Raw genomic sequence first — 23,848 nt, 5'->3', positions numbered from 1 at the left:
ATGCGTAGACGGACGAAGACGATGTTGACGATGCGTCGCTCCAGGTTTGCCAGGCCCGGGAACACACCGAGGACGAAGGCACGCGGCGGTGTTGCTAGCACCGGGCATGCGTAGACAGGGACCTAAGTTAAAGACCCTTCCGAGTGAATAACAATCTATTCACTCGGATGCTTAGCTGCGAACCAGTCTTCGCCTAAGTATAGAAACTACTCCGAGTGAACAACAATCCTCTCACTCGGGGCTTAACCGCGAACATGTTTCGCCTAAGTTAAGAACCGTTCCGAGTGAATAGCAACCTATTCACTCGGATGCTTAGCTGCGAATCAGCCTTCGCCTAAGTGTAGAATATACTCCGAGTGAAGAGCAATCCTTTCACTCGGGGGCTTAGCCGCGAATCAATCGCGTAAGTTAAAAACCTTTTCGGATGAATAACAACCTATTCACTCAAGAACATTCAAAAACCAAACGAGCTCAGCCAAATGCAGATAAATTCAAAGAAATCCAGCACGGATTAAAGTCATCCATGCAGACGGAAAGTACTCGGGTTCAACACCCGAACGAAGTTTTAACGATACTGTAACACTCGGCATACCGAGGCGAATTAAAGTTTGGCAGTGATCATAGTTTCATCCCAAGGCTCACCAGGACTTGCAGGCTGAACGAAGGTATCAAGGTCGATCCCATCAGCAATACGAGTCGTTGCGTTGATGAAGGTCTCCATGAAATCTTCAAATGGAGCTTCTTCGTATTCGCCACCTAAAGTGCCTTCAACTTGTCTTCTCTTGCTTTTTACAATGGACTCGGACGAGCGAAAGGGTCACATCGGCTCCGCATCGCGCAGCAGACTTCTTCCACGTCTGCACCCTGTCGGGAATCTGGCCCAAGCGGCTCATTGCAGACTCCAGATCAGTCTGGAAAGTGTCTTCAGGCCACAACTCCTTGTCAATCTTCCCCACCGCAGCTCGCAGTCGGGCAATGTACCCCTGGACCTTCAAGAGGCGAGCGTTGAGACGAAACATATCCAGATACGGCTCCACCTCTTCGGTCTCCTTGTCAAAATCCAGGCAGAATTCTGTGCGAGGGAAAATGAAAAGCCAGTCACAATTCATTCGGTAAAGTTCGTAATGATTCACTTGGTGAAGGAAGCATACCAGTAAGCGTCGCGAGCATCTTGGTCAGGAAGTCCTTTAGAAACTTTTCCATGCCATTCCCCCTTTTCGCCATTTGCTCAAGCTTTCCCCCCCATTCGAGTCGTTCTTTCTTCAACTTCGCATTTTCTCCTTCCAACTTACCGACGTCCAAGAGCCTCGGACCTTTCCTTAACCTCTGCAAGGACCTTGTCCTTGTCTTCGAGTGTCTTCTTCAAGGCATCAAAGTCATTGGTCTTCACCTCCAAATCCAGCTGAAGCTGGTTCTTCTCTGATTCCAAGTTGGCATACTTGGATCCAATCTCACAGGCTTTCTGGAAAACATCAAGGAAATAATTCAGTCGACACTAGTATTTTTCTGCTTCCGAGTGGAGAAGTACAGTTAAGTCGACCAAATAGCGGCCCGCCGCACCCACCCAAGTTCTTAAGACTAATGCCCTTCGTAAATGATCGACATTAGTCTCGGGGACTACACCCAGTGGGTGCACTTAGCGTGCCCCCACTGGATATAAACTGTTAGGGAAATATGCAACTTGTATTCCCATGAGGCCATAGACCGAAATATATACATGTACAGGTGTGGACTATATGCAGAACACCCCTTATACAATGGGATAAATACGAAGGGGTACATGGCTATATTATATATACTCTAACACCCCCCTCAAACTCATGGTGGATGAACAACACTGAGTTTGGAGAGATAGAAGCCATGTTGCGCTCTAGTCTGGGCCTTCGTCAGGAAATCTGCCAACTGTAACTCGGAAGGCACATACTAAAGAGCAATAACCCGATCCTGCACACCAGCACACACATAAAAAGCCTGAACACCAATGTGCTTGGTGAGCTCATACTTCACAGGATCGCGCGCAATGCTGATAGCACCTGTACTGTCAGATAAGAGCATAGTAGGTGTAGTGACAGAAACACCAAAATCCTGAAGTAACCAACGTAACCAAGTCACCTTTGCCGTCAAAAGAGCCATCGCTCGCAACTCAGCCTCTGCACTCGAACGTGAAACCGCGGTCTGTTTCTTCGTCTTCCAGGCAATGAGAGAACCACCAAGAAAAACACAGTAAGCAGAAAGTGAACGGCGATCTGAAGGATCACTAGCCAACGTAGCATCCGAATAGGCCTGAAGCTGTAAAGAACTGGAGCGAGGAAAGAATAGACGGTGAGAGATCAACACGAAGGAGGTGACTATAGTGAACCGAGGTGGGAGCGGAGACAAACTGACTCAGAGTATGAACCGGATAAGAGATATCCGGACGAGTGACATCTAGATAGACAAGACTGCCAACAAGATGATGATAACGCGTCGGGTCAGGCAGGGGGTCACCATCAGTATCACGAAGGTGAACATTGAGCTCCATGGGAGTCTCAACAATGCGGTCGTCAGTAAGAGCAGCACGAGCAAGAAGATCCGGGATATACTTTTCCTGGGATATAAAAAAGCCATCAGAGGTAGAAGAGACTTCAATCCCAAGAAAGTAACGAAGAGTAACGAAGAGGTCCAAGATCATACATAAGAAACTACTCACTAAGACGGGCCTTTACAAAGGCAATATACTCGGGGTCATCACCAGTGATGATCATGTCATCAACATAGAGAAGAAGAAGAGTTCGACCACGAGGAGAAAGATGGACAAATAATGCTGGATCATGAGCACTGGCTGAAAAACCAGCATCAGTTACCACAGAGGCAAATCGCTCAAACCAGGCCCGGGGGGCTTGCTTAAGGCCATAGAGAGAGCGACGAAGACGACATACCATGCCATCAGGAACAGAATACCCAGGTGGTGGCTGCATGTACACCTCCTCACGCAGCTCACCATTAAGAAAGACATACTTAACATCAAGCTGAGATACAGACCAGTGGCGTGCAGAGGCCACGGCAAGAAGTGTACAAATAGTGGTCATATGGGCCACATGAGCAAAAGTCTCGTCGTAATCACGACCATGCTCCTGCTGAAAGCCACGAGCCACAAGACGAGCTTTATAAGCTCAAGAGAACCATCGGAGTGAGTCTTAACCTTGTAGACCCACTTACAAGTGATGGGACAGACACCAGGGGGAAGGGAAACAAGATCCCATGTACCAGTGCATTCAAGAGCAGCAATCTCCTCTGCCATCGCAAACTACCATTCAGGATGAACAACAGCCTGACGATAGGAAGTCGGCTCAAGAACAACAGCACCAACGGTGGGAAATCCAAGGCGATCAACATGAGGACGAGGACGAGAACGCAAGGCATAGGGAGGCTGAGATGAGGATGACGACACATCCGCAGAGGCATCCACATGACGTGAACGACGAGTGTAACACTGAGGAAAAGATGGAACAATGCAAGGAGGGATCGCCAAGGTAGAATCGGGGGTGAAGACGAAGAAGACACCGGAGATGAAGTTGCAGAATCCGGTGACATGCTAGGGGAGGAAACCGTGGGAGATGGTGGTGGCAAATCGGCAAGAGGTGGAGAAGCAGAGGTAGTAGAACGAATAGACAAAGGCTCGATGGGGGTGAGAGGTGTATCAGGAAAAGTGAGGAAAGAAATATCCTCCACTGAAAAAGTCGAGGAAGATGGGCATGGGTAGAAGGGACGAGACTCATCAAAAGTCACATCTCGAGAGATACGCATCGGACGACCGATGCCAACAACGATAACCCTTATGCTCATCAACAGACTGAGCGGTCAGTTTGGTGCCTTTGCGAGGGGCAAGAAGAACATAGCAAACATAACCAAACAAGCGAAGCATCGAATAATCAGGAGAACGATCAAAAAGACGCTCGAAAGGAACACCACCCTGTAGAGCAGCGGAAGGTTGTAGATTGATGAGATAGGTGGATGTGGAGACGGCCTCAGCCCAAAAATGAGGCGGGAGAGAGGCAACAATCATCAATGCACGAGCCGTCTCAAGAAGATGACGATGCTTTCGCTCAGCCATGCCATTCTGAGCGTGAGCACCAGGACAAGAGAACTGAGAAAGAGTCCCTTGCTCAGCAAGAACACCCCGCAACATCTTAGAAATATACTCGCCAGCGGAGTCAGCATGAAATACACGAATGGGCGAAGAGAAGAGTGTGAACCATGGCAGCAAAACGCTTATAAATAGACAACACCTCACTACGAGAAGTCATGAAATAAATCCATGTGTAATGAGAGAAATCATCTATGAAAATAATATAGTATTTATGACCCCCTTTCGAAGCGAAGGGAGCCGGACCCCATACATCAGAATGGACTAAATCAGAAGGACGCTTAGACACTGACTCACTATGCGAATATGGTAACTGAATCTGCTTGCCAAGACGACAACCCTGACATTGTAAAGAGACATCTTCCGAGACAGACCCCAGAAGACCTCGACGAACTAAAGACGACAAACGAGAACCACAAAGATGACCAAGTCGATGATGCCACTGCTGGAAGGAACCGGTAGCAGAGGCGACCGAAGCGGAGGAACTGATGATAGTGGTGGCAGCGGAAGGAACATGAAGCCAGTCTAAGTCCCAAAGACCCCGAGAATCACGGCGGCGAGGGTCAGCCCCAACCATAGTGTGCGTGCGACGGTCCTGGACAGAACAAGAGTCAACGTCAAGAATGACGCGACAACCTGAATCAGTAAGTTGACCAGCAGAAAACAGATTCATGGTAAGTCGAGGAACATGAGCAACATCAGGGACAAAATAAGGAGTGGTAAGATTGCCTCTACTAACGACAGAAAGAGGAGTACCATCAGCAGTGAGGACATGAACAGGAGAATCAAGCTGTCGAAGAGAGGACAAAGTGGAAGAATGAGAAGACATATGAAAAGAAGCTCGAGAGTCCAGAACCCATGGGGATGTACCTGTCTGTGTAGAAGGTGGCTGCTCAGTGCGAGAAGCATCAGTCACAGAACCAACAGTACCATTGAGGTAGAACCTGAAGCAGCGAGCAGACGCTTAAGTCTCAGAATATCCTGCTCAGTCAAAGCGGTGGCTGAAGATGTCGAGGTAGTAGACGAAGTCCCTGAAGATGATGATCACGCCTGACGCAGGTGTTTCCTTTTCCGGCACTGAGACTCAACATGACCATCCAGGTTGCAGTAGCCGCAATGTGGACGGGGGCGCCCGAGCTGCCAGGAGGAGTGGACAAGAGCGGCGGAGCACTCGAGCGAGACGAAGTCGGTGCAGCATGTGGCGTAGCAGGGGCTCGAGCAGCGAGCACAGATGGAATCTCTAGTAAACCAGCACCACGCAAGCGAGTCTCCTCAGCACGAATCTTAGAAAGTGCCTCCATGAGAGAAATACGGCCACGAGCAAACAACTGAGCACGCCGGGGCTCAAACTCCTTACGGAGCCGAGACAAAAACTCGTAGACACGATGAAACTCCAAATTGGCCTGTACAGCCTGGCAACATGGGCAAGTACGACAACCAGCACTGCGGAGAGAATCAAGCTAGCGCCAGATAGCAGAACTTTGTGCATAGAAATCATCAACAGTGAAGTCACCATGCTGAAGAGCATGCTCCTGACGAACCACAGAGAGGTATAAGGCATCACCAGAGGGCTTATAATGCTGACGAAGACGGGTCCACATCTCAAAGACAGTAGGAAGACCCAGAAACTCAGAGGCAAACTGGGGCAGAACACTAGCAGTGAGAACAGCTGCAGCACGAGCATCATCATCAAGCCACTGGGTGTAAACAGACAGAGCACCATGATACGCCTGAAGAGCCTCCTCATAAATCAAAACCTGCTCATCATAAGTACGAACAACGGCCTCATCAGCAAGCTTAGCTGCATCCTGCGCAGCCTGATTAGCATCTGCAGGAAGAACCGGTGGCGTTGGCGGAGTGGGGGCCACAGGAGAAACCGGACGTGGCGGACAGGACCTCGCCAAAAATAACGGCCCATAGACGGATGCCACGCATGTGAATGCGCATGAAGCCAATGAACTCGGTGTAGTTAGTGCCATAAAAAATCACTGGACAACGAGGAACAACAATGTAGCCTGATGCAGAGCAGAGATCACGAGAACCAGCGGTGAGATGCGGGATCGAGCCTACATGGTCTGGCGGAGGAGCCGCGGGATCGAGGGCGAGTCAACCGTAGCAAGGTTCGGCGAGATCAAGCAGTTGGCAGCGAGAGGCGGGATCGAGCCTGCAGGATCTGGCGGAGGATCTGTGGGATCGAACGAGACGGTGGGATCCAGCAGGGGCTGTGGGAACAAAGGCGGCAGAGAATCGACGAGATCCGGCGACTTCGGTGGAGGACGGCGGGATTCGGCAGAGACATCGGGATCCGGCGACTTCGGTGGAGGGGCTTCGATCTGGAGCTTCGAGGGAGACGCAAGCACTGCGGCTTCGAGCGAGATCAGGCACCCAGCAACAGTCTTCGAGCCAGAGAGAGAGGGCCCGACGGCTGTGCTCCTCGATCCAGACAAGGAGAAAAAGCAGCGGCGACGAGAAGATCAATAGCACGAGTTGCAGCGTGCAAAAAAAAGACCTAGCTCTAATACCATGTTAGGGAAATATGCAACTTGTATTCCCATGAGGCCATAGTCTGAAATATATATATGTACAGGTGTGGACTATATGCAGAGAACCCCTTATACAATGGGATAAATACGAAGGGGTACATGGCTATATTATATATACTCTAACATAAACCACTCGACGAGATCCGTCTGGGCTGAGCCACGAAAAAGAAGCAGAGCGTGTTTTCCAATTAGACCCCTGCCGAGGCAAGCACTCGACGACGGTCTCGGGGACTACACCCAGTGGGTGCACTCAGCGTGCCCCCACTGGATACAAAACCACCCGACCAGGTCCGGCCTAGCCGAGTCAAAAACGGAGAATAACCCTTCAAATCAGACCCTTGCCGATGTAAGCATTCGACAGCGGTCTCGGGGACTACACCCAGTGGGTTGACTCAGCGTGCCCCCACTAGAATAGAGATAAACAACCACACAACGTGCCCCCAGTGGGTGTAAAAGCAAGATTGACAAGACTCAATCCGAAAGCAAGATTGACAAGACTCAGTCGGAAAATGAACTTACAATTGCACTTACTCGGATGTTCCCTTGAAGCACCGAACCGACATTGTATGCCAACTTACTGGCCTCATACGCCTCTCTGGTCCGCTGCATCATCAGTCCGGCTTGAACCATAGCTTCTTTCGCGGCTCCAGTTTGATCCTCCGGGACATGTTGCATGGAATATGCAAGCGTTGAAGGAGTCGGTATCGTAGCACTGGTAATGAGAGTTACCGAAGGAGGCGCAGTCGGCACAGTTGTCATAACAGTTGAACCAGTTGGAGGAGCTGTAATCAGAGCAGTCGAACTGGCTGGAGGAACACTCGACATGGGTGCTGCAGGCATGGCCTGAGTTTGTTCCGCAGCCGTACGTTGCGGTTCTCGCTCATCATCCAAGAGGATGACGTCTGTGGGTGTCAATCGACAGTGTCGGTTAGTTCAGTCGACGAATTCAATCTAGAAAGCAGAATAAAACAAAGACTTATCATACCTTGTTGAGGAACAGGCATGTCCACAACGTCCAAGTCCATGGGATCTTTTTCATCCCCAACAGGCGTCGTCACCGAGGTAGCAGCTCTGGCAAGTAAATTTCACTCGGTCGTCAGAGGCACAGAAAGTCACAATGACAAAACAAAGAAAGAGACGAATACTCACGTTGAAGCAACTGGCACAGCAATCCTCATCCGAGGCAGGGCCTTCAGAGGCTTAGGAGCATCAGGCTTAGGTTGCTTGGCAGCTTTTTCTGCAGAGTCAGTCGCAACAACCCTGTCGCGCTTCACGTTCCTGCTGCTGGATGCTAAGGTCTTGCTTGGAGCAGTCGTTGGATCATGGCGATGCTTGGACCGTGATTCGGGGCGTGGAGGAGACTGATTTTCTTCCTCGCTGTCACCCGAATCATCTTTACTCTCCTCGCCGACTTCAGCATAGTCGCTGTCAACACTGCCGCCTTCGCTCTCCCCTCCGATGTCAAACTGATCCCCGTTAGGTACGGGAGAATGCAGGTTTGGCCACTCCTACCAGGAACAAAAGCAACAGAATCAGTCGGTCAAAGATCCAGCCATTTGACAAAGACATGAAAGTAATCATAAAGGATATAACTCACTAGGTTCCGTGGTTTGTTCTCAGCAGAGTAAGGTGCGACCCGCTTGGCTCCTATGGGATTGTCGCAGGGTCCAGTGATGCTCTTGAGCCACTGGGCTACGGTTTCTTCCGAAACCTCCTCCGGGTGCGACCGAGTGGAGTCCTCAGGGCCCGAGTAGTGCCACATGGCGCGATCCCTCACCTGAAGAGGCTGAATGCGCCAACAAGGAATATCTCGAGCAGATCCATTCCTGTCACTCCGCTACAGACCAACTTAACCACCTCGTTCACCAACATCCCCACCTCAGTCTTCTCATCCTCGAACACGTTTATCGTCCTAGGAGCAGTCGGTCGCTCCAAGGTGAACGGAGGAAGGCCAGTCGACATGTTTGGAGACGCAATGTCATTGCAGTAGAACCAGGTCGACTGCCAGTTTCGAACTGACTCGGGAAGCGTCATCTGGGGATACGTACTCCTACTCCTTTTTTGGATCCCCAAACCACCGCATAACTGGATCACGTGAGTCCTACTGTCACTCGGGTTTGCTTTCTTCACTGCTTGGGAGCGCACAGAGAAGATGTGTTTGAACAGTCCCTAGTGAGGAGGACAGCCCAGGAAGCATTCGCATAGCGTGACGAATGCGGAGAGATACGCGATGGCATTGGGAGGAAGATGGTGAAGTTGCGCTCCAAAATAGTAGAGAAAACCGTGGATAAAAGGATGTGGGGGTAGAGAGAAACCTCGCTCAACGTGAGTTAGGAGGTGGACTCGTTCCCCTTCAGGCCTCGTTTGGTTAAGGGGGATTGGGGAGGTTTTGAGAGGAAAATCCCCGGGGGCCCAGAAACCCTACAGATCCTCGGGCGCCCATTTGGTAGGAGGGGTTTGCTTAGCCCAATCCCCTCCGTTCCCCTTCAATCCCTTCCTATCCATGTGTTTCAAAACCCTCTTCGGGGGACTAGTGGAAGCAAAAACCCGGGGATTTGAGAGGATTGGGTGGAACAAAGGGATTCATCCAATCCCCTGAAATCCCTCCCTCTCAAAACCTCCCCAATCCCCCTTAACCAAACGAGGCCTCATGGGGCTCCGGCTCAACCTCTCCTTCTGGCAGCCTCCAAGACTTCTCAGCCACCATCCCATGCTCAACAAGCTCCAGAACGTCCTCCTTCCGTACAGTGGAGGGGAGGAAGTCTCCCTGGATCCACCCTGGCGGCAGCGCAGATCGGCCGCCTGGCTTCCTTGATTTCCCACCCTCCTTGGCGCGCTCGAGCTGAGTTGTCTTGCCCTTCGTCATTGCTGCAGCGACGGAGACGAACCAAAGAAGCGCCTGTGAGATGGAGGTGGAGGGGTAGCAGGAAAGAATCAGAGGAAGGCACTGTCTCAACCCTAATGCCGGCCAGATTTATAATCGCCCAAGTGAGTCACTGACTGGTGGACCCCCCAGATCTCTGCCTATCCCGATAATAGAGGAAATGTGACGCGTGGCGATAATGACGACGCGATAATCGAGGCATCGTTGCCCCACTTGCCCTGGTTGTTGCGTCATCATCGCGCAGCGCGCGGAACCCAAAATTTTGAATCCCGTGAAATCCGGACCTGACAAAGTGATCCATCACATCTCAAGATCTCGTTAGTCACTCGGATTTGTTAGGAATATGCAGCTTGTATTCCCATGAGGCCATAGGCCGATATATATACATGTACAGATGTGGAACATATGCAGGAAACCCCTTATACAACGGGATAAATACAAAGGAGTACATGACTTATATTGTAACTCTAACACCCCCCCCCCCCTCAAACTCATGGTGGATGAACAACACTGAGTTTGGAGAGATAAAAGCCATGTTGTGCTCTAGTTTGGGCCTTCGTCAGGAAATCCGCCAACTGTAACTCGGAAGGCAAATACGGAAGAGCAATAACATGATCCTGCACACCAGCGCGCACATAGAAGCATCAACACCAATATGCTTGGTGAGCTCATGCTTCACAGGATCACGCGCAATGCTAATAGCACATGTACTGTCAGATAAGAGCAGAGTCGGTGTAGTGACAGAAACACCAAAATCCTGAAGTAACCACCGTAACCAAGTCACCTCTGCCGTCAAAAGAGCCATCGCTCGCAACTCAGCCTCTGCACTCGAATGGGAAACTGCAATCTGTTTCTTCGTCTTCCAGGCAATGAGAGAACCACCAAGAAAAACACAGTAAGCAGAAAGTGAACGACGATCTGAAGGATCACTAGCCCACGTAGCATCCGAATATGCCTGAAGCTGTAAAGAAATGGAGTGAGGAAAGAATAGACGGTGAAAGATCGTGCCCCGAAGATATCGGAGAACACGAAGGAGATGACTATAGTGAACCGATGTGGGAGAGGAGACGAACTGACTCAGAATATGAACCGGATAAGAGATATCCGGACGAGTGACAGCTAGATAGACAACAAGATGACGATAACACGTCGGGTCAGGCAGGGGATTACCATAAGTAGCACGGAGGTGAACATTGAGCTCCATAGGAGTCTCAACAATGCGGTCGTCAGTAAGAGCATCACGAGCAAGAAGATCCTGGATATACTTTTCCTGGGATATAAAAAAGCCATCAGAGGTAGAAGAGACTTCAATCCCAAGAAAGTAGCGAAGAGGTCCAAGATCAGACATAAGAAACTGCTCACTAAGACGGGCCTTTACAAAGGCAATATACTCGGGGTCATCCCCAATGATGATCATGTCATCAACATAGAGAAGAAGAGTCCGACCACGAGGAGAAAGGTGAATAAACAATGCTGGATCATGAGCACTCGCTGAAAAACCAGCGCCAGTCACCACATAGTCAAAACGCTCAAACCAGACGCGAGGGGCTTGCTTAAGGCCATAGAGAGAGCGACGAAGACGACATACCATGCCATCAGGAACAAATACCACGAGGAGAAAGGTGAATAAACAATGCTGGATCATGAGCACTCGCTGAAAAACCAGTGGCAGTCACCACATAGTCAAAACGCTCAAACCAGACGCGAGGGGCTTGCTTAAGGCCATAGAGAGAGCGACGAAGACGACATACCATGCCATCAGGAACAAATACCACGAGGAGAAAGGTGAATAAACAATGCTGGATCATGAGCACTCGCTGAAAAACCAGCGGCAATCACCACATAGTCAAAACGCTCAAACCAGACGCGAGGGGCTTGCTTAAGGCCATAGAGAGAGCGACGAAGACGACATACCATGCCATCAGGAACAAAATACCCAGGTGGTGGCTGCATGTACACCTCCTCACGTAGCTCACCATTAAGAAAGGCATTCTTAACATCAAGCTGAGATATAGACCAGTGGCGTGCAGAGGCCACGGCAAGAAGTGTACGAACTGTGGTCATATAGGCCACAGATGCAAAAGTCTTGTCATAATCACGACCATGCTCCTGCTGAAAACCACGAGCCACAAGACGAGCTTTGTGATGCTCAAGAGAACCATCGGAGCGAGTCTTAACCATGTACACCCACTTACAAGTGATGTTACGGACTCCGGGAGGAAGTGAAACAAGATCCCACGTACCAGTGCGTTCAAGAGTAGCAATCTCCTCTGCCATTGCAAACTGCCATTCAGGATGAACAATAGCCTGATGATAGGAAGTCGGCTCAAGAACAGCAGCACCAACGGTTGGAAATTCAAGGCGATCAACAGGCGGACGAGGGCGAGAACGCAAGGCATAGGGAGGCTGAGATGAGGATGATGACACATCCACAGAGGCATCCACATGACGTGAACGACGAGTGTAACACTGAGGAAAAAATGGAACAATGCAAGGGGGGATCGCCAAGGTAGAATCGAGGGGTGAAGATGTAGAAGTCACCGGAGATGAAGGTGCAGAATCCGGTGACATACCAGGAGAGGAAACCGTGGGAGATGGTGGTAGCAAATCGACAAGAGGTGGAGAACGAGAGGGAGCGGAACGAATAGGCAAAGGCTCTATGGGGGTGAGAGGTGTATCAGGAAAAGTGAGGAAAGAGATATCCTCTACTAAAAAGGTCGAGGAAGATGGGCGTGGGTAGAAGGGACGAGACTCGTCAAAAGTCACATCCCGAGAGATACGCATCCGACGACCGATAGGATTCCGACAACGATAGCCCTTATTCTCATCATTGTAGCCTAAGAAGACACAGTCAACAGACTGAGCGGTCAGTTTGGTGCGTTCGCGAGGGGCAAGAACATAGCAAACACAACCAAACAGGCGAAGCATCGAATAATCGGTAGAACGATAAAAAATACGCTCGAAAGGAACACCACCCTGTAGAGCAGCAGAAGGTTGTAGATTGATGAGATAGGTGGAGGTGGAGACGGCCTCAGCCCAGAAATGAGGCGGGAGAGAGGTAGCAATCATCATCGCACGAGCCGTCTCAAGAAGGTGATGATGCTTGCGCTCAGCCACACCATTCTGAGCACGAGCACCAGAACAAGAGAACTGAGCAAGTGTACCCTGCTCAGCGAGAAATCCACGCAACATCTTGGAGATATACTCTCCAGCAGAGTCAGCACGGAACACACAAATAGGCGTAGAGAACTGAGTGTGAACCATGGCAGCAAAACGCTTATAGATAGATAATACCTCACTACGAGAAGACATAAAATAGATCCACGTGTATCGAGAGAAATCATCTATAAAGATAATATAGTAGCGATGGCCTCCCTTCGAGGAAAAGGGAGCTGGACCCCAAACATTCGAGTGAACAAGGTCAAAAGGACGCTGAGACGCAGTCTCGTTATGAGGATAAGGTAACTGAACCTGTTTACCAAGCCGGCACCCCTGACAGTCTAAAGACACACCACCGGAGACGGATCCAAGAAGACCACGTCGAGCTAAGGATGAGAGACGGGAGCCACATAAATAACCCAGACGATGATGCCACTGTTGAAAAGAGCTGGTAGACAAGGCAACAGAGGAGAGACTGGCTGCGGTGGCAGCGGATGGAAGGTGAAGCCAGTCAAGCTCCAAGAGACCCTGAGAGTCACGACGCCGGGGGCCAGAATTGAACATGAATCAAAGTCAAGAATGACCCGACAATCAGAGTCAACAATCTGGCCACTAGAAAGGAGCTGCATGGTAAGCCCAGGAACATGAGCAACATCGGGAACATGAAAAGATGAAGTGCTAAGAATGCCTCGGCCAGTAACCGGGAGAGAAGTACCATCAGCAGTAAGAGCATGAACAGGAGAATCAAGAGGTCGAGTAGATGACAGAGTGGATGAATCATGAGTCATATGAAAAGATGCTCCAGTATCAAGAACCCACGGAGATGTACCTGCGTGTGTAGAAGGTGGTCTCACAATGCCAGAAGAGTCCGTAGCAGAACCAACAGAACCTGTCGATGAAGAAACAAAAGATGAAGCTAGCAGACATCGAAATCGTCCAATCTCCTGCTCAGTCAGGGGCGCAACTGAAGATGTCGATGTAGACACACCCGACGGGGAGAGTCGAAGGCAAGCAGCAGGGCGCGAAGTCGCGCAATCTCGTCCTCGGTGAAGTACACAACTGAAGTAGGCGGCGTAATGGCATGAGGAGAGAAACGACCACCATCACCTGTGGAAGCCGCTAAATATGGTAGTGTAGCATGTCCAATATCGTCGGCAAAGACCGGTGGAGAAGACGAGGCCGTGTGCAGACAAGCACCAAGCGTCAAGGGAAGACGCGTGGACGAAGAGCAGTCCATGGAGTCATAGGCCCCAGGACAACCGGTGAAAATCGCGAGAGGTGTCGGGGAAGAGCGACATGCACCGATGAAAGTCGCGAGAGGAGTCGGTGTAGAGCGACAATCACCATATGTAGAGCTCGTAGGAGCAACAGAAGAACTACCAGCACAACCGTCAGGAGTCACGGGAAGCAAGGGACTGCAACGTTGCATGCTGGTGTAGACCATTTTTTTTTGAGATAGCGAGGACCAGCAGCTGTAGCTAGCCGAGTCGGATCGGGATCGGGACGGGATCGAGGCCTGTCGATCTGGAGAACGAGAGCGCCCTGGAGATCGATCCGCAGCAGGGGACGGGCCGGCGGATCTAGGGAGCAGGAGGGACCCGTGGAGGCCTGCAGGAGATCGAGGCGACTGGAGGCGGCGGCGGATCGAGACCTGCGGGAGGCTGCCGGATCCGGCGACTTGAAGCTTGAGTGGTGACGGGCAAACGGGACCTGCGGGAGGACGGGACCTGCGGGCAGCTTTGAGCTGGATCGGGAGCCTGCGTGAGAACGGGACCTGCGGGGAGCCTGCGGGAGAACCGCGAACAGGGTGAGCAGAGACCTCGAGCGGGGACCGACAGGAGGAGATCAAGGCAGAGGCTTCGATCGGGGAGAGACGGATCAATAGCACGAGTTGCAGCGTGCAAAAAATTGACCTAGCTCTAATACCATGTTAGGAATATGCAACTTGTATTCCCATGAGGCCATAGGCCGATATATATACATGTACATGTGTGGAACATATGCAGGAAACCCCTTATACAACGGGATAAATACAAAGGGGTACATGACTTATAATATAACTCTAACAGGATTAACTTCAAGTACTTAAATTCACTCGGACGTGCTTCGCAACAGAATCAATCAAGGTGAATGACGAAGACTTCAGTCGACACGAAGTTCTATCAAACCCAGAAGTATGTTCAAGATCAGCATGGCTCGACAGAATCCGCATCGACCCCTTCCTCACTTGAACCCCAATCCATTCGGGGGCTAATGATGGGGATATATACCTAGGGTAGGGTCACAGGCCTGACCTAAGTGTCCTACCCAAGGGTACCTCATTATTAACTGGAAGGTCACGAAGAAGATTCCGACTGGATAGCCATGGCGTCTAAAGTCACTCGGAAGATGTTCCCCTTCACTCGACAACCAACTTTCACTCGGAAGACACCAGTCGACGCAGAAGACCAGAAGCCACTCCAGGGAGGCCAACATGCGAGCGTTCGGCTGATCATCATGAATAGCATTAATTACATACATACGTTATCGGTAACGTACACCTTTAAACTCTATTGATCGAACCATTAGATGCTGGGGCCTTGATTAGGGGTAGCGCACTCTATATAAGCCACCCCTCCCCTCTGGCACAAGGGTTCGCATCCCCTGTAACACACATTCCACACCGCAGGAGCTCCCGAGCACTGAGACGTAGGGCTGTTACCTCTACGAGAGGGGCCTGAACTCATACATCTTGCGTACAAGCTTGCCGTAGCTAGGACTCTGCCCTCTCCATTCGTACCCTACACCTCTACTGTCAGGTTCATTCCCACGGCAACATCTTCATTGATATCCCCATCCTTCTGCAGCATTGACCCCAAATATTGAAAGGTGTCCTTCTGAGGCACCACCTGTCCATCAAGGCTAACCTCCTCCTCCGTGTGCATAGCAGTACTGAAACCACACCTCATGTACTCGGTTTTAGTTCTATTAAGTCTAAAATCTTTTGATTCCAAGGTTTGTCTCCATAGGTCTAACTTCCTGTTGACCCTTGTTGACCCCTTTGTGATTATCATCGATTAGCACCACATCATCCGCATAGAGCATACATCATGGGATATCTCCTTGTATATCCCTTGTGACCTCATCCATCACCTAGGCAAAAAGATAAGGGCTCAAAGCTGACCCCTGGTGCAGTTCTATTTTGATCGGGAAGTCATCAGTGTTGCCATCACTTGTTTGAACACTTGTCACAATATTATCGTACATGTCCTTGATGAGGGTAATGTACTTTGTTGGGACTTTGTGTTTCTCCAAGGCCCACCACATGACATTCTGCGATATCTTATCATAGGCCTTCTTCAAGTCAATGAAGACCATATGCAGGTCCTTCTTTTGCTCCCTGTATCTCTCCATAAGTTGTCGTACCAAGAAAAGGGCTTCCATGGTTGACCTCCCACACATGAAACCTAACTAATTTTCGGTCACGTTTGTCATTCTTCTTAAGCGGTGCTCATCAGCTTAATTCCAAGGTAATTAGTACAACTCTGAACATCGTTCTTGTTCTTAAAGGTTGGTACTAATATACTCTGCCTTCATTTTTCTTGCATCTTGTTTGCCTGAAAAATGAGGTTAAAAAGCTTGGTTAGCCATACTATCGCTATGTCCCCGAGGTCTCTCCACATCTCAATGGGGATACAATCAGGGCCCATCGCCTTCCTCCTTTCAATCTTTTTAAAGCCTCCTTGACCTCCGACTCTTGGATTTGCCGCATAAAACACCCGCTAGTATCATCAAAGGAGTCGTCCAGTTTAATGGTAGAGCTCTCACTTGTGAAAGTACTCCCGCCATCTATGCTTAATCTCCTCGCTCTTCACTAGGAGCTGATCTGCTCCGTCCTTGATGCATTTGATTTGGTCAACATCCCTTGTCTTCCTCTCTTGGATCTTGGCCATCTTATAGATGTCCCTTTAGCCTTCCTTCGTGTCTAACTGCTGGTAGAGATCCTCATACGCCCGACCCCTTGCTTCACTCATAGCTTGCTTTGCGGCCTTCTTTGCCATCTTGTACTTCTCTATGTTGTCCGCACTCCTATCCAGGTATAGGCGTCTGAAACAATCTTTCTTCTCCTTAATTGCCTTTTGGACATCATCATTCTACCACCAGGTATCTTTAGCTTCACTTCTACTTCCCTTGGACACTCCAAACTCCTCCCGAGGCCACCTTATGAATGTAAGTTGCCACCTTGATCCACATGTCTGCATCACCTCCTTCCTCCTAAGGGCCCTCGTTAATGACCCTCTCCTTGAACGCCTGAGCTACCCCCCCCCCCCCCCCCCTTGAGCTTCCACACTTCGTTCTACCGACTTTTGCACGCTTTTCCCGTTGGACACGAATCCGAAAGCGGAAGTCAGCAACCACAAGCTTATGCCGAGGGATAACACTTTCTCTATGTATCACCTTAGAATCTAGGCACACACGCCTGTCTTCTCTTCTCGAGAGGATGAAATCAATCTGACTAGAGTGTTGACCACTACTAAAAGTCACTAGATGTGATTCTCTCTTCTTAAAGAGGGTGTTAGCTACGATCATGTCGTAGGCTAGCGCAAAGCTTAAGACATCTTCCCCTTCTTGATTCCTAATGCCATAGCCAAAGCCCCCATGCATCCCTTCAAAACCTTTGTTAGATGTGCCAACGGGCCATTGAGATCTCCTATGAAGAGCCTCTCGCCAATCGGTACAGCTAATCATGTCCTCCAGGCCTTCCAAAAACTCCCTCTTGGTGTTCTCACTGTGGCCTACTTGCGGGGCATACGCGGTGATAACGTTGAGAACTAAGTCCCCAACTATCAGCTTGACCAGGACAATCTAGTCCCCATGTCTCTTGACGTCTACCACTCCATACTTGAGGCTCTTGTTGATCAAGATGCATACTCCATTTATGTTTGCAGCCATCCCCATGTACCACAGCTTGAAGCCGGTACCCTCCACCTCCTTCGCCTTCTGTTCCCTCCATTTGGTCTCTTGGACACAAAGGATTCAGTCTCCAGAGGGCATTCCACAATTTTAAGGGGTCATAACTCTCGGTTAAACCAAATCCCCAAGGATTTCACCTGTGCAACTGCAAGCTCACAAACACATTAGTTCCTTCACCTTTTTTTGCCGCTTAATCATTGAAAACTCTCAAGGGGCACTAGAGGCACTTACAATCTCCCCGTTTTTTGACGATTCGATGGTAATCACAGTTAAAGCTTCAACAAAGATACGAGTTGAAAGTAAAAACATGAGGATTTGAATTCCATAATATAGAGAGTAAAGCTCTCCCTGAGAATGTGCCCTAATTGAAGAATTTGCGCTGAATGCAAGTGCGCATGGCAGGGAGGAACTTCCCTTATACGCTGGAATCCGAAGGAGTGCATTGTGTACATTTGTAGTAAGAAGAATATGACTATGCAAAACTAGACATACCCTTCTATGCCACTATTCTCTGCAACAAGGATATGCTGTTTAGTTGCACTTACAAAATTTATAGAACACAACAGTCGAAGGGAGATATCAATGGAAGTGAAGTAATGGTATGCAAATACTCTCAGCTCATTTTTAACCTATATCCAGATTTGGGACCCCGGATTCATATTCTCCAATGGGATAGTTTACCAAACATAATGGTTGCGCAATCTAACATGTTTGCTTTTTGGTTGACTCAATTCTGCACTCCGTACTGACATGAATGAAGCATATGGAGAGCTGCGGCTTCCACATGCTGAATTTTCTTTTCTCAAGGACCATGATCCAAGAACATTTCTAACATCGAAAACTTGAAAAGCCAGGTGTTGCCTATATTTCATCACAGTTGTTCCACTTATTTGAGTTATCTTGAAAATTGAAGTTTATTGTTGTTACCTCTTCAGCTGTATCATCTGGGACAATCAGTTGTAGTAATTGTAGTGCTAACATGCCATTTCAGCTTGGAGATAAATTCCTGCCTCAAAATAGTAATTAGACTGGCTGTTTCGATGATTCTGTGTCTTCCGTTGTCGGTTAGTCAAATTATCTGGACATGAGCGAACTACTGTGGCATCTAGTTGAGACATTATCTTTGTCATTTTATTCAAAGCTAGAGAGAGGAGACTGGCTTTATATTAGATATTCTACATAATTATCTGTACTGATGCCAATCACCTCTATTTCCGTAGGTGTTTCTCATTGCTTCTGTTTGAATGGAACTTACATCACTCCTGAACACAGTTGCAAGTTATAGTTGGGAAACAGGGTGAATCATCTTTTAAGAACACGAGTTCTCTAAGACAAAAGTGAAAGAAGGGAATAATTAGTGATGTGGACAGAATATGAGTAACATCACTATAATGATGTATCACCTCTTCCGAATTTTAAGACGTTTTAGATATCTCAGTATGGAGTACATACGGGGACTGAAATGAGCGAACAAACACACTAAAACACGTTTATACATCCGATTCAAAAAAAAAGTTAGAACATCTTATAATTCGGAGCGGATGGAGTAATAACAAAATCACATTTCGGATTCTTTAAATCGGTTGGACTGAAGAGAGGACGAGAGGTGATAAGAAGTTCAGAAACTGAGAGAAATTTATTATCTAGTAAAGAGATCTAAATTTGCTTGCTAGGTAGCTACACTTTCATAGACTTCAGAAAGTCAAGAGTGACTTCTATGTGGCAACCATATATTTGCCAGTAGTCAGTGTTCTGAAAGATGGCCAGCTAAGCGGCCGCTGAGGCCTGTTACCGTTGTTCACCGCTAATTGGCGAATCAAGGCGAGGCAGAGCATGGTGATGCGATGGGGAACTTGTCAGTGGCTGAGGGGTGTCCTCTCCCATTGGATCGAGACTGTCCGCCGTGAATCTGGCTCCCCATAATCGACCTCGAGTTCTCCTGCCACTTGAGTGAGTACCGGTGTGGAGGACGAGCGTGATGCTAAGGTTGAAGTGCCGGTGGGGATCTCCGCGGAGTCACTGAAGGAGCATCTGTGGGTTTCAGCATCTCCTACCCTGTTTTATTTCCTTGCCGGAGTTGTTCTGAATGGCTGCTAGGGTTGGAAGGGTTGAGGGCTTGGCCATTTTGGGCCTTGACTAGCATAATGGGCCAGATAAGGTAGGTATTTCGTTTCCCTCCTTTCATCTGTTCTTTATCGCAGCCTGAGTTTTATCTGTTCCTTTGCATGTATCTCAATTCTTGATAGCAGGCCTGCACCTGCTTAGTTCCTGCTATTGAGCCTTCCTTTTTCTGGAACAACCTAGCGGACTTGAGCACTGCCAGAAATATAGCTCTTTGGCCCGTCCTGACTAATGTAGCTGCTTCCACCACCCTTATGATCGATGGTGGTTCATCCCAAAATGAAGGAAATATCATGAATCACCCCTTATGATTGATGGTGATTCATCCAAAAATGAAATATCACGAATCATCCCTTTACATGAAATTGTATTGCTGGTGCTTATGATTGGCTACCTTGTTTCTGTTCCATTGTAACATTCAAGTTGCCATGCCCATTATCTAAAAACCTTGCACATGTGCGATGTTGGCCACTATTTTCTCTTATCCATTGTAATAAGTTCATTATGTTGACTCTTTAAATTGAATTTTTGAACTCTCAACTTGGAATTTTTAATTCTTTTTTTTCATGTCACACATTGATCTAGCTGTATATGAACTGGCTGTATCCAGTTAGGAATCAGACAATTTTGAAGACTTTAAATGGTTAAGATTCAATAGCCTTTTCTGTAGATAGATGTAATGTTTTATGTGGCAGCAAGTGAGAATATTTTCTATCAAGCAATGCAACATTCGCTAAAAGAAGTAAAGCCATATGGTATTTCTCAGCTCAAATTCTGTATGATCTTTACGAGCTGTTCGGCAATCTTCCAGCTCCGTGAAATCTGAGGATCTGCGGAGCACCTCTTTCCCCGCTCTGTGATTTTTAACTGCTGCTCCTCCAACTCCGGGAGTGGAGTTGCAGAACGGAGGGCCTCCGAACAGGCCTTTAGTCTATGATCCTAGCCAGATAAAAATATAGTTACTCTATTGTTTAGTGGTGGCTATGCTTTGAAGTTTGAGTTGTTGGACAATCATATGTCAGAGAAAACATGCAAGTTTGTGCTCGAAGCATTTATTACAGGGTCACTAATAATCATGGAAACCCTTCTCACATGTTTTTATTGAAACCCATTCTTGGTGGTGCTAAAAATATTGTTCATCATCTGATGGCTATTATGTGTATAGTTTTGTAATTTGATTGTTTGCAGTACTTTGATGTTTCTACAGTGCCAAAATGGACATACTTTATGTTCGACATGCAAGGCTAGGGTGCACAACCGTTGCCCTACATGCAGACAAGAACTTGGTGATATCAGGTGCTTGGCATTGGAGAAAGTAGCAGAATCGCTAGAGCTTCCGTGTAAGTACTGCTCTTTAGGTTGTCCGGAGATCTTCCCATACTACAGCAAGATAAAACATGAAGGGCAGTGCAGCTTCAGGCCATATAACTGCCCCTATGCTGGTTCTGAATGTGCTGTGGCTGGTGATATCCCTTTTCTTGTTGCACATTTGAGGGATGACCACAAAGTCGATATGCACAGCGGTTGCACGTTCAACCATAGATATGTCAAGTCTAATCCACGAGAGGTTGAAAATGCCACCTGGATGCTAACAGTAAGTCTTGTGGTACTCATTTTTCGACATCTTTGTGCAATCCTTATGATCCGATCCGAGGTTTGGGATACTTTTCACAACCTTAACTGACTGATTTGATGTTTCCATTGAATCAGGTGTTCCATTGTTTTGGACAGTACTTCTGCCTGCACTTTGAAGCCTTCCAGCTTGGCATGGCACCAGTATACATGGCTTTCCTTCGTTTCATGGGGGATGAGAATGAAGCAAGGAACTACACCTACAGCCTCGAGGTCGGCGGTAACGGTAGGAAGATGGTATGGGAGGGCACCCCTAGAAGCATTCGTGACAGTCACCGGAAGGTCCGGGACAGTCATGATGGCCTCATCATCCAGAGGAACATGGCGCTGTTCTTCTCCGGTGGTGACAGGAAGGAGTTGAAGTTGAGGGTGACTGGACGGATTTGGAAAGAGCAGCCCAATCCGGATGAAACCTGTATACCCAACCTTTGTAGCTGAGCCGATCAACGTTCAGCGATGAAAATGGTTGTGCTATTTGGCTGGCTTGTAATTTATCCACTGGCATGTCCTCTTTGTTTTGATAGTCCAGTGAGAGTTCCAGTGCTGTATTACGTTGAGGCAATTCTGAGAGGTGTAAAATGTTCTTGTAAAGTACAGTAATTGTGTATAACTGAACCATGAAATACTACAAGATGGCTAACAGATGTCTGCCTTCGGTTCTCCTCTTGTTTACGTTCTGTTTCTTTCCTGTCCAAAGTGTAAATCGAATGCATGTAAAATAGATAGTGTAAATCGAATGGGAATGAAGCAACGTGATTACCTGAGGGCATCTACGGGAGCTCCTAATCAAACCCGGGTCTCCAGGGGGATCACCGGCGCAGCTAACCACTCCGTGAGTTATCGGTAAGTAGTAGGGGTCGGCAACCGGAGCCGACCTTCTACGGTTTTTCTTTGTTTTTTGTTTTGTTTTATTTTTGTTTTCTTTGATTTTTTCTTCTCCGGTTTGTTTTTTTGCTTTCTTTGTTTTTCATTCTGCATTTTTATACATGATCAATATTTTTCTAAATATTTGTTCAACATTTTTTACACATGATCAACATTTTTTCAAATACTTGTTCAACATTTTTATTTTATTGAAGATCTTTATATACGTGATTACATTTTGCAAATACTTGCTCAACATCTTTCAAATGCTTGTTCAACATTTTTATAAACAATATCAATATTTTTTTAAATACTTGTTCAATATTTTGAAGTATAGACAAAAGTAAAAAAAAAGAAAACAAAAAATGTAAAAAAATAGGGAAATAGAGGCTGTGGCCTCCCGTCCTCTTGGGGCGGCCCAGCTCGCTCGCCCTTCAGCAAGTCCAAAGCGAGACTCGCTGAAGGGGAGACATAGTTTGGCCCCCTAATCGGCGCCCACAGGAGCCTTCTGTGGGTTGCTTCTACAGTGGGCCCATCTAACAAAATTTTGTGGAATGCTACGGGACAAAGCTGTTCAAACGGACCAGACCATCCAGGATAACCCGCTGGGCTAGGCACGACACGGGCTAAACGGGTCGGGCCCAACATGTGACACGCCTTGGACCGTGTCTGGGCTCGAAGGCTGGGCACGCGGGCCAGCACGACACGACCTGTTTATTATTATTATTATTATTATTATTATTATTATTATTATTATTATTATTATGTTCAGATTTTTTTATGTATGTGTGTTAAAAACAGCCCAATAGGTCAAAATAGAACCCAACAAGCTAAAAATATGTAGCCTAGGACGGCTAAACGTGCCATGGGCCAGCCTGTTTACTAGTTGGGCCATGCCTGGGTGGAGGATACAACACGTAGGCCGACCTGGCCCGGCCCGTTTAATAATCGTGCCACGGCGGACCATGCTGTGTCGAGCCGACACGTTTGGCCCGCTCTGCTACATGATCCCTAACTGTTCGATAACAGTTCGGGATCGCTTATTCCTGGAAGCAACTATTCGAGTAGTACTATTTAGGTAGCCTCGAGGGTTACTCGAGGTGTGTTGTGAGCACATCACTTGGGGGCGCTCTCAGCCACCGTCATGTGTCGTGCACGACACTCCCTTCAAATTTTGTTTTTTATTTTCCTCTACGCGTTGTCGACTGTTAGATGATTATTTGGATTTTCTGTTTTCCCTGATTTTCCTAGGATTTGGAACAAAAACAAATTTTGGGAAAAAATTACACACAAAATGCCTTTTTGTTTTTCCTTTCCCTTCCGCGAGAGGCACAGATTTGCTTCCGCAAAAGACACGGGCGTGCTCTCAAAGAAGGAAAACACATTTTTTTTTGCTTTCGCAAGAGGCATGGATTTGCTTGCGCGAGAGAAACAAATCTGCTTTCTCGTGAGGTGTGGCTCTAAGAAAATAAAAATAAAACTTGTTTTTCCTTCCACGAGAGGTATGGATTTGCTTCTCGTGGAGGCATGGATTTGCTTCCGCGAAAAGGGAAAACACTTTTTTTC

General features: G+C 48.1%; 1 protein-coding gene across 1 annotated transcript in view; it reads left to right on the top strand.

The window, feature by feature from the left end:
• The window catches only part of LOC123428647 (E3 ubiquitin-protein ligase SINAT5-like), a 34,104-nt gene extending 12,025 nt beyond the window's left edge, over nucleotides 1-22,079 (top strand). Inside the window, exons 2-3 of the mRNA XM_045112849.1 lie at nucleotides 20,994-21,380; nucleotides 21,497-22,079. Of these exons, the coding sequence (XP_044968784.1) occupies nucleotides 20,994-21,380; nucleotides 21,497-21,856 (747 nt within the window). The 3' untranslated portion in view covers nucleotides 21,857-22,079. The remainder of the gene's footprint in view (nucleotides 1-20,993; nucleotides 21,381-21,496) is intronic.
• Nucleotides 22,080-23,848: the final 1,769 nt, after the last annotated feature.

The sequence above is a fragment of the Hordeum vulgare genome, chromosome 1H, assembly GCF_904849725.1.
Source record: "Hordeum vulgare subsp. vulgare chromosome 1H, MorexV3_pseudomolecules_assembly, whole genome shotgun sequence".
NCBI lineage: Eukaryota > Viridiplantae > Streptophyta > Magnoliopsida > Poales > Poaceae > Hordeum > Hordeum vulgare.
The sequence above is the reverse complement of the archived record's forward strand: the minus strand, read 5'-3'. Positions and strand labels throughout refer to the sequence as shown.